The following is a 16,620-nucleotide window of genomic DNA, read 5'->3' as shown; positions in this document are numbered from 1 at the left end:
CAAATCATGATTATAACACTCGCCATAGAAATTATCCATCAATCCCAAAACATAACTTAGAACTTTTTAATAAAAAACCCACTGCTATAGGATCCAAATTCTTGTTATTTCTTCCAAAAACATTTCTAAAAATTTCACAAATTAGCATATTTAAAACAAAGTTAAAATCATTTTTAATTGAAAAATCAGTATACTCATTTAAAGAATATTTTGAGGTAACTTAGTTCATCCAACAATTTAGTAGTTGATATGACATATTGTAAATAGTAGCAGAATTGTAAAATCATTTCAATGACATTTTGAGGCAAACTGCTTTATTTAATGATTTATTTAACCAATAAATGGATATTGTAATGTAATGGTTGACGCTATTCTGTATTTATACTGTATGTGTACATTGTATGAGTCTTGAATAAAGTTGAATTGAATTGAATTGAATTGAATTGAATGTACATTCCGTTTCTAGGAATGGATTTTTGCCTTTCCGGTTTCACAAGTCACAGACACAGTTATTTGTGTTGTTTTGGTGCTTGTTATTTTCGGCTGCAATTGTTTCATCTTTCTTCATTGATCTAATAGTATGAGGTGAGTCATGTTTTATTCATTCATTGCATACTTTTATTTAAAATTAATGAATGAATAATTGTTTCATACTAAAGAGACATACAAATTTTCTCAAGCTTTTAATAGACATTAGGATTTATATGTTCAAGTTTACTTTGTATCTTTATTTATATATATATATATATATATATATATATATATATATATATATATATATTTATTGTGTATGTGACTGAACTCCTAAACGACTGGACCGATTTTGATGAAATTTTGTGTGTGTTTTCAATGGAATTCGAGAATGGTTTAGATTCACAATTTGGTCCACTGGAAAACCTTTTTTGAATTAATTTTTCATTTGTAAGTAGTTGTTGATTTTGGAGTGTTTTACATTGGATCCAGCAGACTGCGCTACGATACGTAATACAAAATGAACTGATACTTAACAGCTGTTAATACTTTCAGCTGAAGTTCATCAAAGAGGCAGAAACATTTGTTTACATTTAAAATTTAGAAAATTATTGTAAAGTGCTTGATCAGTAGTGTAATGCAGATTGCATAGTTATTGATGAATTTGAAATTTAGATTGCACCAATGATCAATAAACTATCTAATGCAATGAAAATACTATTAAACGCTGTTATAAAAACTACCTCATTGTACAAAGCCGTGAATGTTTGCACATAATGCAATCGAATTTGATTAGAACGAAAGTAAATGAAGAGTCAAAAGAAGACGCTTTATGACCGAAATTGGATTTCGTTGATACATTTTCTTGAGAGCACAAGGCAAACTCTACAATAATACTGGAAATATATTTATTTTTATATTAATTTTAACAGACCGAATTTGATTCTTCAAACCTAATTAGTTTATCAAGATAAATGTTTCCGAGTAGAGTATGAGGAGGTAAGTATGCATGGGGCCACAAGTATCAGAGTGGATATGTCGGTTGGCAGTGAGCGGCTCAGTTAGCTCGCAGTGTATCGCAGCCCATCCTCAGATAATGATCTCGATTAATGACCCTGAATTTTATAGCAGCAATAGACCCAGGGACCGAATACACTGGCTAATTGGTGATGTCAATTGCTGCATTTTGCAAGAAAATCAAAGTTTGTTATCACAACGTTATCTTGATATGTTGTACGGTGCCGGCTTTGTTAGTTGTATAAATATTCCAACTAGAGTTATGGGAAATTCATTTAGCTGCATCAACCACATTTTTGTTGATATAAAGAACACAGATCGCATTGAATCGGGCTTAATAAAATCAAGTATGACAGATCATTATCTAATCGTTACTAAACTTTGGACAGAAGTACCTATTGTAAATAATATAAATAACAACAATATTGATAAATTTTATAAAGGTTTGGTCTGTAGATGCATTTCTGAGCAGAATTGGAACTTAGTTACGGGTTTAGATGACGTGAATTCAAGTTGTGTTGTTCTTGTTGAAATACTTCAGACCATAATGGAAAATAAAAAAGTCTCAATTTTTTTTGGCTAGGAAACGAAAAATTAAGCCTTGGATCACAAATAGCTTAATCAAATTGATTAGATTTAGAGATAAATTAAGTCAACGTTGCAAAAGGGAACCATTCAATACAGTGCTACTTAAAAATTTCAAAAACTATAGAAATATCTTAAATAAAACAATTAAAAATGCAAAGTGCCAATACTACAGGAGGAATATCTGTAAAGCGGGAAACAATAGCAAATTACTGTGGAAAAATATTGAAGAAATACAGGCACTGTGACTAAAAAAGATCATTTTTCGATTGAACAGTTTTTAGCGAACAAGAATAATATTTTGAACTCAGACATTATCAATGTGGCTAATACTTTTAATGAGTATTATGTAGGAGTGGTAGCTAATCTGTCCGGCACTGCGCCTCCTGTGTGGTGGACGACGACATGCACAGGGTGGACTCTGTCTTTCGGTTGGAACCCGTCACTGAGCAGGATATTGTAAAAGTAGTACAAGACTTGCGAGGTGGGTCCGCCCTTGGGCTGGACGACCTACCAGTTTGGTTTATAAAAGAAAACATCCAAGTTCTTAAATTTCCACTTTCACACGTAATAATTATAGTTTTAGGCAAGGTATTCATCTGGTCGCATTTAAAACGGGAAAAGTCATTTCCATATACAAAGTAGGTCCAAAAAATCAGTGCATTAGTTTCAGGCCTAACACTCTTGCAAGTGTCCTCACGAAGATTTTAGAAAAGTGTAAGAAACCAATTTCAAAATTACGTTATTAATCATGGCGTTTTGTATCAAAACCAATTTGGTTTTCGGAATGATAAAAACCTTAACGATAACTTATTTTCATTTACAAAAGAAATTCATGATGCAGTTGGGCGTAATAAGAAAGCACTAATAGTTTTCATAGATCTAGCCAAAGCTTTTGACACAGTCAATAGAGAGTTACTAGTAAAAAAACTAGATTGTATAGGTGTTAGAGGTACAACTTTGGAATGGTTTGAAAATTATCCAAGCGAGCGATATCAGGCTGTTTCAATTTTAGGCAATCATAGTTTAACCAAAGAGGTTGAATATGGTGTTGTTCAAGGTAGTACATTAGGACCACTTCTGTTTCTAATTTATATAAACAATATTGGTAAAATTGACCTACTATGTGGCCAGATCTTTCCATATGCAGATGACACAGCTTTGTTGTTCGAGGGATCCAGCTGGAGGGAAGCATATGGAGCATTACAAAAACCAACTAGTTACTCATCTGAATTATTATTTAATGAGTTCAAGGTTTTTAATATAACTCAGTCATATGCAAGAACAATAATTTTATATATTTTTAAAAATCAAGAAAATATGTTCAAAAAAACCAACCACCCATACGTTACAAGAACACAGATTAACTCGGGTATTATAACACCAAGAATCAATAAATCTATAAATTTTACAGACACTTTTTATATAGCTGGTATTGTTTTCTCAAAATTACCCCACCAAATGAAATCCCTCGGTCCGTGCAGTTACTATTCATATAAGAAAATAGTTAATAATTGGCTAGTAGAATTAGGTAGAACAGGGATTGATAATCTCTTTAAGTCTACTTACAGGGCAACCTAAATGCCGGGGTACGTACGTAGGCTATCTCGGTAGTTTGTGCGTGGGTGTCTGTGTGGCTGTGTGTGTGCGTGTGTGGCATGTGTGGGATAGAGAGGATGGATGTATCGCAAATTAGGTGGTACTAGGTAAACCTTGTGATTGTGTGTGTTTCTGAAATCATTCATGCGTGGAATGTTTGCTATTTGGAAATAAGTTACACAGGGCAAAACTATTTATGCCCTTAATGGATTATAATTTTACTACACATTTGTACCTTGCTATATAGTTAAAGCCACAGTCTGTACGGCCGAATATATTGCTTCTGTTATTTCCACTTCAAAAACAAAGAATGTGTAAAATTGGTGTTAATTATTTTAAATATATCACTTAGTTAACTGAATGTGGAATTTATGGAGAATAATACCCCCACTGAGGTTGATATTTGGCTACAGGTATGATGTGACCTATGATTAAAATAATAACATTTTAAAACAATTTTACCATAATTTTATTTGGAGTAGGCCTTCTTACATTTTTAGAAATGAGGTATATATAAGTTGGATGTATAAATGTTGCACTGGATGTACACATTTTTATCACATAATAAAAGGAGATAAACGGTTTTATAAAACATTATTTTGATATTTTTCGTTAGCCAGTGTACACATACACATACATACTCACATGCATACACACATACCATAAACACGTATTTATAATTTAGTTATTTTATTTATATAACACAGGAGATCAATAGTGTACAAACGGAAAAAATTATTCATTCACTCTTATTATTGTAAGATACTGCACCAGGTGTGGAATATATTACAGTTTAAATATAGGTTGGTATGGTACAATCAATATTTAATTTTGAACGCTGAGTGTCCTAATAGTAATTATATTAATATTGAACGTGGATGCGAAATTATTTTCAATTTTCCCTTTCTTAAGCCTTATTTAATAAAAACACACATGCATATGCCAATCAATTATACAAACTATTATGTAAAACGAAAAATGTAATATAAATGCTGCAAACAAAAATTAACGTAATAAAAAATGTCTTACTTGCCATGTCCTTATCTGGATTTATGGAGTATATATAGCCTACATTAAAACTCTGGCATATTACTTCGTTGTCGTGGGGACTGCCGGAAATAAAATAATGGATTTCCAAGCATGTAACTGGAATGTTTTTATTAGTTGTTACTTCTTATCAACCAACAGGAAATGTCTTGATGACAATTGACTATTTAGGTACTGGTGTAGAAAACCAAAAACATTGGACAGTAGAAAATACAATTTTATCAGTTTGGCTTTGAATATCTGTTGTTTAGTACAGTAAGTTGAAATTGAGAATCTTTTATATAAAAATTCTGCTATAGTTTTAGGCAGTAAGGATTATGATTTTTAAATTGTATTCTAATTTGAAGTGCACTATCTTTAATTTGACTTATCATGCATGGCTATAGAGAGAGGTTATAACAGACCACCATTAATAAGTTTAAGATAAGACAATTCAAAGGTTTGAAAGGAATAAATAAAAAATGCAAAGTACATAAAAAAAACAATTGGTTATATACAAAGGCTGTTTATTTTTCAATCTCCGATCTACACTAACAGCCAGACAAGTGGCATGTCTATGGTGTACACAGTAGTCGACCGAGCATCTTCCCTACTACAACACTGTCACTTCCGAGTTCAAGTAGTCGGTTTACGCTGAGCGGAGTCACATAATCATGGCCTGCCTCTATTGATTCTCCCACCAAATGTGTATTAAGGAGTGTTATTTGTTTCCTGCAAACAGAAGGGAATAGAGCAGCAGAAATCCCATCGGAGAATGTGCTGCATTTATGGAGAAAACATACTCGTATGAGTGATTGATGATTATATACATGATTCCACTAATACTACATGTAGTTTGTAGTGTCCATGTCATGTTACAATATGGGTCATCCAGAAAACATCGACTCCCTAGGCCATGCTAGTGAGTGAAAAAACTATCCTTCAGGTCAGGAAAAATGTCTGTGTTTGGAGACAATTCACAGGCATTGGATCCATTTGTTTAACGTTATAGATTTTGTTCTTTATGGCCACATGTCTTTAACTTGGCTCCAGAAAAATTCAATAGGATTTAATTCGCAGTGATGAGGAAGTCTCAAAACTTCAAATTTATGAGTCTTGATTACCGTTCATATCATTTGCTTGATATTTTGCACCTCAGCAAAATAAATAGTCCAAACCATATTGTCTCATTTACGTATAAACATTCAGTATTATCACCTCTAGCCTGTGGATAGTTCAGAAAACTAAGACAACTCTAATTTGGAGGATCACTAAGAATAGACGAAGTCTGGGAACTTTACCTTGATCATATGCTGTATCCACCATGCTCTGACAGTAACAAGTCTCGATCTTCCAGAACACTAAATAAAACATTATGACAGGGATGGATTCTAATAATAACTAATAACCATAATAAATCTTTTATTTATACAACCTCTGGAGCTAACTACATATTAACATTTATAATTTACATCAAGATCTGTTTCATCAGTAATATATAAAAACATAAATGTTCTACGACATAAAAACATATCTATAAAAATATCAATATACAAAATAAATAGAAACAGTTACAAAAATAATGTCTGGACGAAATTGACAGCAAGCGTGATAAGTAGATGAGAAACTGGTGCACTCGTCAGGACAACCCTGAAGGCTTCACCCAACCATCAAATAAGTGTTGTTAGGTTCATGAACTTAGGAGTCTTACTGCCACCTTTGGCCGCTGAGCCCTCCCAAATCATCAGATTACCGTCATCAGTCGATGCGTATAAATGTTGTGAATCTTGGGAGTATGTCAATCTACAATCACAAAATAACATAACTTGGTCATACATGTAAAAGTGTAAAAGTATAGTTACAATGTTTACATATTGTTCTTTTAAAAAATATCAGAGAACTTAAAAGGTAGTCACGGGTAAAGGTCTTTGGTGTACTCTAATTCAGGTGCAAAGCAAAAATTAAAGTAATAATATATATTTTTTTATAGCATTTAGTTTGTAGTTTTGTTAAACTGCTTATCATTTTTATAAGCAAAACAACAGCTACTTATGGTGGGGTGTGATACATCTGATCGTGATATCTTTATGTTCTATACTATTGAAACAACCACTAATGATAAAAAGTCTATTACACAACTGTACAGCATTGATATACCATTGTGCAATAACTTATTTATTAAGATAAGGTTGAACCAGCAACCACAGAATAACACAGACAGAGCATTGCATGTACACTCACACATACATTATCAGACGAAGCCAGGTCCTCCATATCTTGGATCGATATAAAAAGCCTAAACAGTTCAAAGTTACATTGCACGTATTTCAACTATGCTGTTGTTTAAAATACTCAACAATTATTGATTGCTTTGATTTTCCACTCAATGAAAGAGTATTACTTTAGGATGATGACAGTATAACACTTATTAATTATTTTAAAGTGTAAGAACAGTTCAACAAAGAAGTTTGTATTTTAAATTAAATATAGGATTGTGAACTGAAAAAGTTGTTCTGTGAGGTATTTTTGTATTGTTAAGGTAGAGATGAAGTTTGTAGCAACAGGGAGTTTGTACTAAGGGGTTGAATTTTACAGATCATATTTTATTTTTTAATTAGCCCAATTAATTGGAATTTTACAGTAGGTTGAAGATACAGGATTCTGAAAACACAAAATCCTGCTGCTCCAAGTGTATTTACCACCTGCCGGTTGTGGCATTTCTGAAAAGGTGAGCATTACTTTTTTAAGTTTTTTAGTACATTTTTGTAATATTAAATTACAGTAAAGGGTTTGATTTCCATAAGAAATGAATATCAGCAAAGTAAAATAATATGAATTGTATTGTCAACGAAGTAATTATTTGAAACTATACACAAAATTTGGTACCAAACAATACAGATATATCACCCAATACAAGGATTACTACTTGATAAAATAAAGTAAAGTTAAATGTTTGTTAAAATAAATTGTTGGATAAAAAAGAGTCTAGTGAAAAAAACACATTAGGCTACAAAATTTCACCTTACGGTCCTAAAAACAGCCTTTATCAGCAGAATCAAATGGTTTTGTTCCAGTTCCTGATCAAAGCAATGCTCATCAGGGAACAAATTGATGCCAACACATTTTCTAAGCACACTTACCATTAGTTTGTCAAATATTTTTTGCAGATATGGAACCAGTTGCAACGAAAGAATTAACAGTAAATTCAGAAAGCAAGCAGAGTTTTGTTACACTTTGAGATGGTTGGATCAGTCCACCTCTGTTTTACAATTAACCAACTATGTTTCTAGGATGAATTAGGCCCACTTGTCATAAGATTGATACATTGCTCACAGATGATTTTAGATGTAAGTGATCTAACTTACATGACTTACATCTAAAATAAGCAGATCTAACTTACATCTCTAACCTACTATGTACTCGATTACATCACAGGCAATTTTAAGATGTTCAACTTTGTCATCTTCATTAGCTACCAAAATTGCTAGCTTTTCTTGGTTTAATGTTCATCCCGGTGTACAAGAGTTTGTAATATCCTACTACTATTATACACTTTAAATAAATAGTTAAACATTTGTATTCTGATTATAGTTAGAAATAACAAATAACTCAGTATGATATAAATGTGAACTTTAATGATGATAAATTAATTGACATACAAGTTTGAATTTTGAAACACAAGATGGAGGATACAATAATGGTAAATTTTTTAAATACAATTCTTAATTTTTAGGGCAGGGTGGTCGTGCTGGCTTAATGAAATAGAAATATTGGGTATTTTTTTATAAAAGATATTGTAATTTTGAAAAATAATTTTGTTAAATTTTAATTATATTAATTTTGAATTATTTAGTCAAATCGAATGTTCCTGGGTTTTATGTTCTTCCAATGAATCACTATTAAACTTAAAAAGAATTTTCTCACCCAATGTCTGTCTTCTGCTTCTTTGTACTTTCAGTGATAATAAGAATTTAATAAAGTAACCTTTCAAATACTGCTGAATAAATGTAACCAGTTTTCTTTATTTAAAATAATAATCTTGCTTCACTTCTTCCAGATCCCTCTCTCCTCTTCACCTTTCAAATATCTCTCTCTTCACTCTTCAACAATCATCCCTGCACAACTGTATCACTGACTTTAGTTCACTTTATAACTTTTGAGTTTTATATGTAATAAGGTGAATTTTGATTAATTTTTGATATATTTAATTTTGTATTTATTATTGTTTGTATTTAAAATTTGAGACAATTTATAAATAATTATTCCTTAATTATTATTACTAACAAATTCTCTAAATTAAATTAGGCCTTAAGTATTGAAATGAATGTGAGATGGGCGTATGAAATGAGTCATTACAATATCCCCTCAGAAATCATGTGAAATCAATGAACATGGTTTTCGATACAATGACGAATGAATAGCAAATGATACATATAGATGTGTGATACTTAAAGAGAAGGAAGATGAACCACATTAAATGAGTGAATTAATTGATGATCATACATACTATTTAATAAATTTAAATTAACAAACAAACAATAGGGAAAAAGAGAACAAAATTAACATTAGGGTTAGGTAGTATTTAAGCTAAGCCAACGAACAAAGTTACAAGTTTCTTAGTATACAATAAACAAACAATAGAGAAACATTAGATCAATGGCAAATATTAAACTCTAATGTCAAAGGACATAGTTTTATTTTTGGAAATACACATTTAATGAATTGTGTACCGAATAGCGGTATACTTTCCACTAACAAATTATTATCCCCTCCTGATAGGAAAATGTTATATATAGTATTGATTAAAAGTGTCCATATCACTGGGTGTATAGTTGCACTGTTTATTTGGGGAAATAGTATTAATTTCACACAGGTTCCAATGCGTCAACTTCAGTATCTTCTGTAGCGTTGTTGACCGAGTTTTTTATATGGCTTCAAAGAGGATATATGATAAGGTCCATTATACATGCTCTTGGGATAAATCAGAAATTTGGTAGGTCGATTTCCCGAGGATTTCTTGAATTATGGAATGGTCCTTCGTACACTTCAAATAATTTTGATGTTTCACCAGCTATAGCTTTAGAAAGGTGTTGGGACTTTACCAATACTTGGTCATTAATTTGGAGAGAAACTGGTTTTCTCTTTTCATTTTATCTTATCAGATCTCTTCTTTCTAACTTTCTTCAAGTTTACGCCTTGCAATCAGTTGTTTGTGTTCGATTGGTACTTCTTCAGCTAGAGGGTTTGATACATATTTTTCCCAAAATCTGATATTTCTTGTTCCAAAAACTGTAGTTCGTTTGGTGTGAATCCAGTTGATTCATGGTAAACTTCATTAAGACATTCATTTATAACAGGTACATATTTCACCCCATCTCTTATGATTCTGTGAACAATATGTTCTGAGACAGCGCTTTATTTCTCTAATTGGCCGTTCTGCCAAATTAAAACTGGGTGATACACTGGACTGTATATTAATTGTATGCTGTGGGATTCAAATTTCCTGATCCATTCGTTACTTTTAAATTGGGGTTCCGTTATCTGATTGAATTCGTTTAGGAAAACCGTTAATTAGGAAAGTGATGGTGAAATAATTTATGTAATATTAACTTCTGGTTGTTGCTCTTTGCAGTGGATAAAGTTTAACGAATTTGGTAAATATGTCAATAACAATTAACATGTATTTTGTATTTCCTACACTAGTCGGTAAGGGACCTATGATGTCAACTGCTAACTGGTCATTCTTCTCTCTGCATTTAACTCCTTTGGCTTGACTGTTGAGTGGATGGTTGTTGATTTTGCAGCGCTGACATTTATCACATGATGATAACAGTTGCCTGATTGTTCGATGCATATTCTTGAAAATAAAATTTTCACGCAGTAACAGGATACATTTTTTTTGCACCGCAGTGTAGATAATAGAGATGGCATTCTAGTATTAGTGGTTTAATTACTGATTCTGGGATGACTATAAGCCATTTGCCCTTAAATTTTTGTAGTAAAGTGTTGTCATATAAACGATAATTAGTATATAATTGTTGAAATTCATTTGTTTCCATAGGTGACTGTAAGATTTTCCTATAAGTGGTTGTAGTTTAGGGTCTTGATGTTGAAGCTGAGGTAAGTTTCGGAGTTGAATCTTGTAGATGTTGGTCGGGAATTCTCTCGATGTAATGAATAGATAACTCAGTGAGGTTGTTTGCATCGCTTGACATGTGTTGTGGGGATATACGACTGAGAGTGTCAGCAGTAATGTTGTCCCGTCCCTTTGCAATGGATTATTTTAAAGTCGTACTCTTATAGCCAATATCCATCTTGCTAATCTATTGTTTAGCAAACGGCAGGTTTTCAAAAAGGTTAAGGCGTGGTTATCTGTAATTACTGTTAACTTAACCCCCATAACAATGTATCGACACTTCTGTAGGCAGTGGATTATAGCCAATAATTCCTTTTCGGTTGTGGTGAAACGCTGTTTCTGCTGCTGGTTGTAATGTGCGTGATATGAACATAATTGCGGCTTTTTTCGTTATTTTCTTTTATTTGATATAGATGTCCGCCAATTGCAAATTCAGACGCATCGGTTTGTAAGTAGAATTCTTTGGATGGATCGGGTGTGTTAGAGTGTTAGTTTTTATGAACAGCTGTTTAATTAATGTTGTATCATCATCTCTAGTCCAATTAAATTTAACCTTCCTTGACGTTAGCCGTAATAGTGGCTGGACTGTTTCAGAGAATTTATGAATAAATTTTATTGTAATAATTTATACATCCGAGGAATGCTTTTAATTGTGTACGACTTCTGGGAGTTGGGAAGTTTAGAATTGGATCAATCTTACTGTTATCCAAACGAAGACCTTCATTTGTTAGAGTAAAACCTAGGAATGGTACAGAATCTTTACAGAATTGAGATTTTTCAAAGTTTATTGTCATGTTGGCTTCAGCTAGCTTTTTGAATATGTATTCTAGGTGTTGTAGATGTGTATTGAAATCGGGGGAAATGATACATATGTCATTCAACGTAAATTGCTGTGAAAGCTTCCATCTCATCATCAAACACGTTATCAAGAGCTCTTACTAGTGCAGCTTGGGAGGTAGAAATTCCAAATGGTGTGACTTTGTACTGGTAGGTTCTTGCCTCTAAATTGGAAATGCGGTGTATTGACGCGAATTTTTAGTAAGTGGGATTTGCCAATATGAAGCCGTTAAGTCTACACTGCTTATAAATTTTGCGTTTCTACATTTACTCAGAATTTCGCTAACGCTGCGCGGTTACATTTGAAATCTGGTTTAATTATGGCGTTTACTTTGCGGGCATCTAAACACAATCGAATTTCTCCAGACTTTTTTATTACTGGGATGATAGCATTTACGTAGGTACTTTTGCTTCTCTAGATTATGTTAAGGTTCTCCATGCGTTGAATCTCAACTTGTACAGCGTCTTGGTATGCTTGAGGTACTGGATAGGTTAATGATTTAAAATTTTTTAGGATTTTCTATATTTAATTCGTGTTCATATTTAGTGCAACATCCGGGTTTGTCTGAGAAAAACGTCCCTATATCGGTATAGTAGATTGATCAAACATTGTTTTTGTTCTTCATTTTATGTAGTTATTAGGGATTAGAGTTTTCATTATATCTTCCACCGACATATTATCTTTGGATGATATATTGTGTTGTGCATCAATGTAATCATTATTCTCATTATTAATCTTGTTATCTTCCCATTGTTTCATAGTGCCATACTCATTAAATGTTGACATTGAGTCATTAAAAATCTTCCATAAGCATAACGCCTTGTTGAGTGGTGATTTCACATAAGTTGGCCCTTCATTTATTGCCATTACAAACTTCATTATAACATTTGTATTGTTTATTTTCATATTTATTGTATTATTATTCAAGTTTAGCTCTGCTTTCCATAATACTAGCATATCCATTCCTAAAATCACTGGTTTGACAAGATGCGGTACTATAAGGAATTGTATGTGAGTAGTCTCGTCAGCTACTGTGACAGGTACATATATTACTCTGTTGATTCGTTTTGAAATGTTTCCAATAGCAGTTTTAATGGTAGTATTGGCTAGGGGCAGTTCTTCAAATGGCTTTAATGATTGTTGGTTGTCCATAAACCAAGACTCTGACAAACAAGTAATAGATGATCCGGAATCAATTAAGGCATTAGTTTCTACATTATTAATTCTGATGTTAATTTCTGGACATCTTATTTGTATAGGATTATTTATTAGTGGGTGTTCTATTTTTTCATCAAAAAGGAAATCTTTATCACATATTATGTTGTTAACTTGAAATTCACTACTAGGGTTATAGTTTGAAGAATAATTCTGATTTAAATATCCGAGGTCGTTATTTTCTAGCGCTGTAGTTTCGTATTTTATTTCTGGTGCGATGTTTCCTCGGTTCCGTTCTACAGCGCGCAGCCGTTTCCCGCCGCTGGAACGTCTTCGCTGCGGTCGTTGCCGGTACTAGAAGGTGGATTTCGAGCATTTTCTCCCTGCCGCACGATAGTGCATACTTGTGCCTGTTCTGTGGTGGGGTGATGTCTGTCGTTTCCTGGTAGTAATGGGTATTCTGTCGATTTTGGTAGTGGTCTTTGTATGGTTGTGTCTTACTCTTGAATTCATTATCATTACGACTGTTGTATGGGTGGTAAATAGTTCTTGTTATGTTGGTTTCGATCATTATAATGTTGATTTTGTCCGTGATATTGATTCCTTGGCTGATATGCTCTTTGTTCAATGTTATTATGTGGTGTGGCTGGGGATTGGTGAGGTTTCTGGTGTATTGGCTTATAACCAGATGAATTGTGATTTTGGGGATGAAATATATGTTTGTTCCGTTTTGGGCCGTCTCGGATGTCTTCTCGTGTGTAGTAATCGTTCGAACTCTTTAATTGTGTTAATGTTTTGAACGCTCCGGCTGTCCTGAATAATTTGTTCAAACCGTTCCGATAAAATGGTGACGATTTCTTCTTCGGTTATTGGTGGGGTAAATCGATTGTAGTGTGATAACACGCTCGGTGAAGTATTCAGCACGAGTCAATGTTCCATTATTCTTGTAATGTTTCTGATTCTATTTTTGCACGTATGCCGCGTTGCACATCACGACTCCAATATTTCGTAGTAAATTCTTGTGCAAAATCCTCCCAGCTTTTAATATCGTGTTTTATAATTAATTGGAACCATCGTGACGCGTGACCTTCGAGACTACTTTCTAATATGTCAATGAGATGTTCAGTGTTAGATGTGTGTGTGAGTTGCACACGACCTATATTTTTTTCGTAATACCTTCTAATTTTTTGTAAAAAATTCCATTGGACTGGTAGAACGTCCGTTGAATTTTGGCACTTGTCTGTCTACAGAATCTCCTCCGATACAAATGACTTGCAGTGGTTCACATGGTTTCGTCTCAATTTTGAGATTTAGATTTTATATTTTCTAATTCACATTCATATTTATTAATACACTCGGCTAGATTGTTTATTCTATCATGATTGTTTTGGATTTGTGGTTGAATTTCATTTATAATGGTATTGATTTGTATTTTATTTGTTTCCGCGTTTTCATGTCGTACTTGGTCTATAGCATTTTTTTATTTCAAAAGCAATTTTATTTTCTAGAGTTTGATTTTTGTTTTGTACCGATTCTAATATCTTGAACTGTTGGTTATTCATCTGTTGGTTTACAAATGCCTTATGTTCTTCAAAACTATGATTTAATTTCTCCTCTAATGCTGTCAGTGGATTCTTTAATTTTCAGGTCTATTTTTTCACGGAATTGATCTTGATTGTCCCTTATAGCGTTCAATTCATTACGGAATTCAGTTTGATTATCCCGCAGTTCATTAATTTGTGTCTCGAGTGTCTCCCTACAAGATTTGATTTCATAGCTAAGTTTCGATTTTAGTTTTAGAAATACAATCACTTATTTCGTTTATTTTTGCGTTTAGGTTTTTCGTTTAACTCAGATTTAGTGTTAATCAAATTTTTCATTAAGTTGTTTTAAAAAACCGTTCATGATAGCATGAAGAGCTGTCGATTGGGAATTCGTCAGCGGTTTGTTTATTTGACCTGTCACTGCCAATGGCATCAACTGATTGAGTATAATGAGAATGTTCAACTACAACGTTTAGTGTGGGAGGCGCAGTAGCTCCATCTTCACGTCTCTGCAGGGAATCAGGGAAATTGCCGCGTAGGTGTTGGTAGCACTGTTTTCATTCATCCGTGATTGGTTGTCGACCGCTGTGAGAATGTTGACTTGGTTAGCGCGAGGAATTGTGGGAGTTTGTTCTGCTTCTTCTCTCTGTTCGCTTTCGTCTTCGATACCGGGATTAATGGCGTCTTTGTTTACGTTTAGCACTTGGTTATTTTCCATATTATCTGTTGGGAATGGGTACCGTTTAGGGTATCTTAAATTAAAATCACGGGACATTAATTGCGATAAAAGATAGAATAATATTACAGGACTAATGTATTGTTAATTAAATGTTTATATAGTGAGTTATTAAATAACCTATAGCCCTATTGACAGACAATATGAATAAATGACAACTAACTACGTACAGTACTTATGTCTAGGCTATTGTTACGATCTAGAAAATTGTCTCAAATCAAAGATTATAAATATTTCATTAAGCCACTACGTTGGACGCCAATTTTGTAATATCCTACTACTATTATACACTTTAAATAAATAGTTAAACATTTGTATTCTGATTATAGTTAGAAATAACAAATAACTCAGTATGATATAAATGTGAACTTTAATGATGATAAATTAATTGACATACAAGTTTGAATTTTGAAACAAGATGGAGGATACAATAATGGTAAATTTTTAAATACAATTCTTAATTTTTAGGCAGGGTGGTCGTGCTGGCTTAATGAAATAGAAATATTGGGTATTTTTTTTATAAAAGATATTGTAATTTTGAAAAATAATTTTGTTAAATTTTAATTATATTAATTTTGAATTATTAGTCAAATCGAATGTTCCTGGGTTTTATGTTCTTCCAATGAATCACTATTAAACTTAAAAAGAATTTTCTCACCCAATGTCTGTCTTCTGCTTCTTTGTACTTCAGTGATAATAAGAATTTAATAAAGTAACCTTTCAAATACTGCTGAATAAATGTAACCAGTTTTTCTTTATTTAAAATAATAATCTTGCTTCACTTCTTCCAGATCCCTCTCTCCTCTTCACCTTTCAAATATCTCTCTCTTCACTCTTCAACAATCATCCCTGCACACTGTATCACTGACTTTAGTTCACTTTATAACTTTTGAGTTTTTATATGTAATAAGGTGAATTTTGATTAATTTTGATATATTTAATTTTGTAATTTATTATTGTTTTTGTATTAAAAATTTGAGACAATTATAAATAATTATTCCTTAATTATTATTACTAACAAATTTCTAAATTAAATTAGGCCTAAGTATTGAAATGAATGTGAGATGGGCGTATGAAATGAGTCATTACAAGTTAATATCTTATATTTCAATATGCCTAATTTTACCCCAAAAGGGGTAATTACCCCTTAACACTGGGTGTATGGCAACAGGCGCGGCACGAGGATTGGCATGACTCGTGCTCTACAGCTGCCATCTTTGTTCAGTCTGCAGTCTTCTGCGCACTTGTCCTTTCTGTGTTATTCTTTGGTCGCTGGGGTGAACATTTAGTGGTTTGGAATTTGTCAAAATGTTTTGGATTAAATAAATGGATTAGTAAATGAATTGATAAATATCTGCAATGTTTAATGATCAGGAATTTAAATGTTTTGAACTCAATAGTGAGTAACTAAACCGTCATAATCCTTTTCATGAAAATTATAGGAACATCTGAAGTTTATATTAAGAATTAAGAGTTTTTGGATGTCATTTAGGGTCAAACGTGTTTTAGCATT

At 32.7% G+C, this 16,620-nt stretch overlaps 1 protein-coding gene across 1 annotated transcript in view; it reads right to left on the bottom strand.

Annotated features, from left to right (window-relative positions):
• Nucleotides 1-6,156: 6,156 nt before the first annotated feature.
• LOC124357049 (lysosomal-trafficking regulator) overlaps nt 6,157-16,620 on the bottom strand; it is a 115,705-nt gene continuing 105,241 nt past the window's right edge. Inside the window, exon 49 of the mRNA XM_046808445.1 lies at nt 6,157-6,501. Coding sequence (XP_046664401.1) covers nt 6,369-6,501 — 133 coding nt within the window. The 3' untranslated portion in view covers nt 6,157-6,368. The remainder of the gene's footprint in view (nt 6,502-16,620) is intronic.

Source organism: Homalodisca vitripennis, chromosome 3, assembly GCF_021130785.1.
Source record: "Homalodisca vitripennis isolate AUS2020 chromosome 3, UT_GWSS_2.1, whole genome shotgun sequence".
In the NCBI taxonomy this organism is placed as follows: Eukaryota; Metazoa; Arthropoda; class Insecta; order Hemiptera; family Cicadellidae; genus Homalodisca; species Homalodisca vitripennis.
The sequence above is the reverse complement of the archived record's forward strand: the minus strand, read 5'-3'. Positions and strand labels throughout refer to the sequence as shown.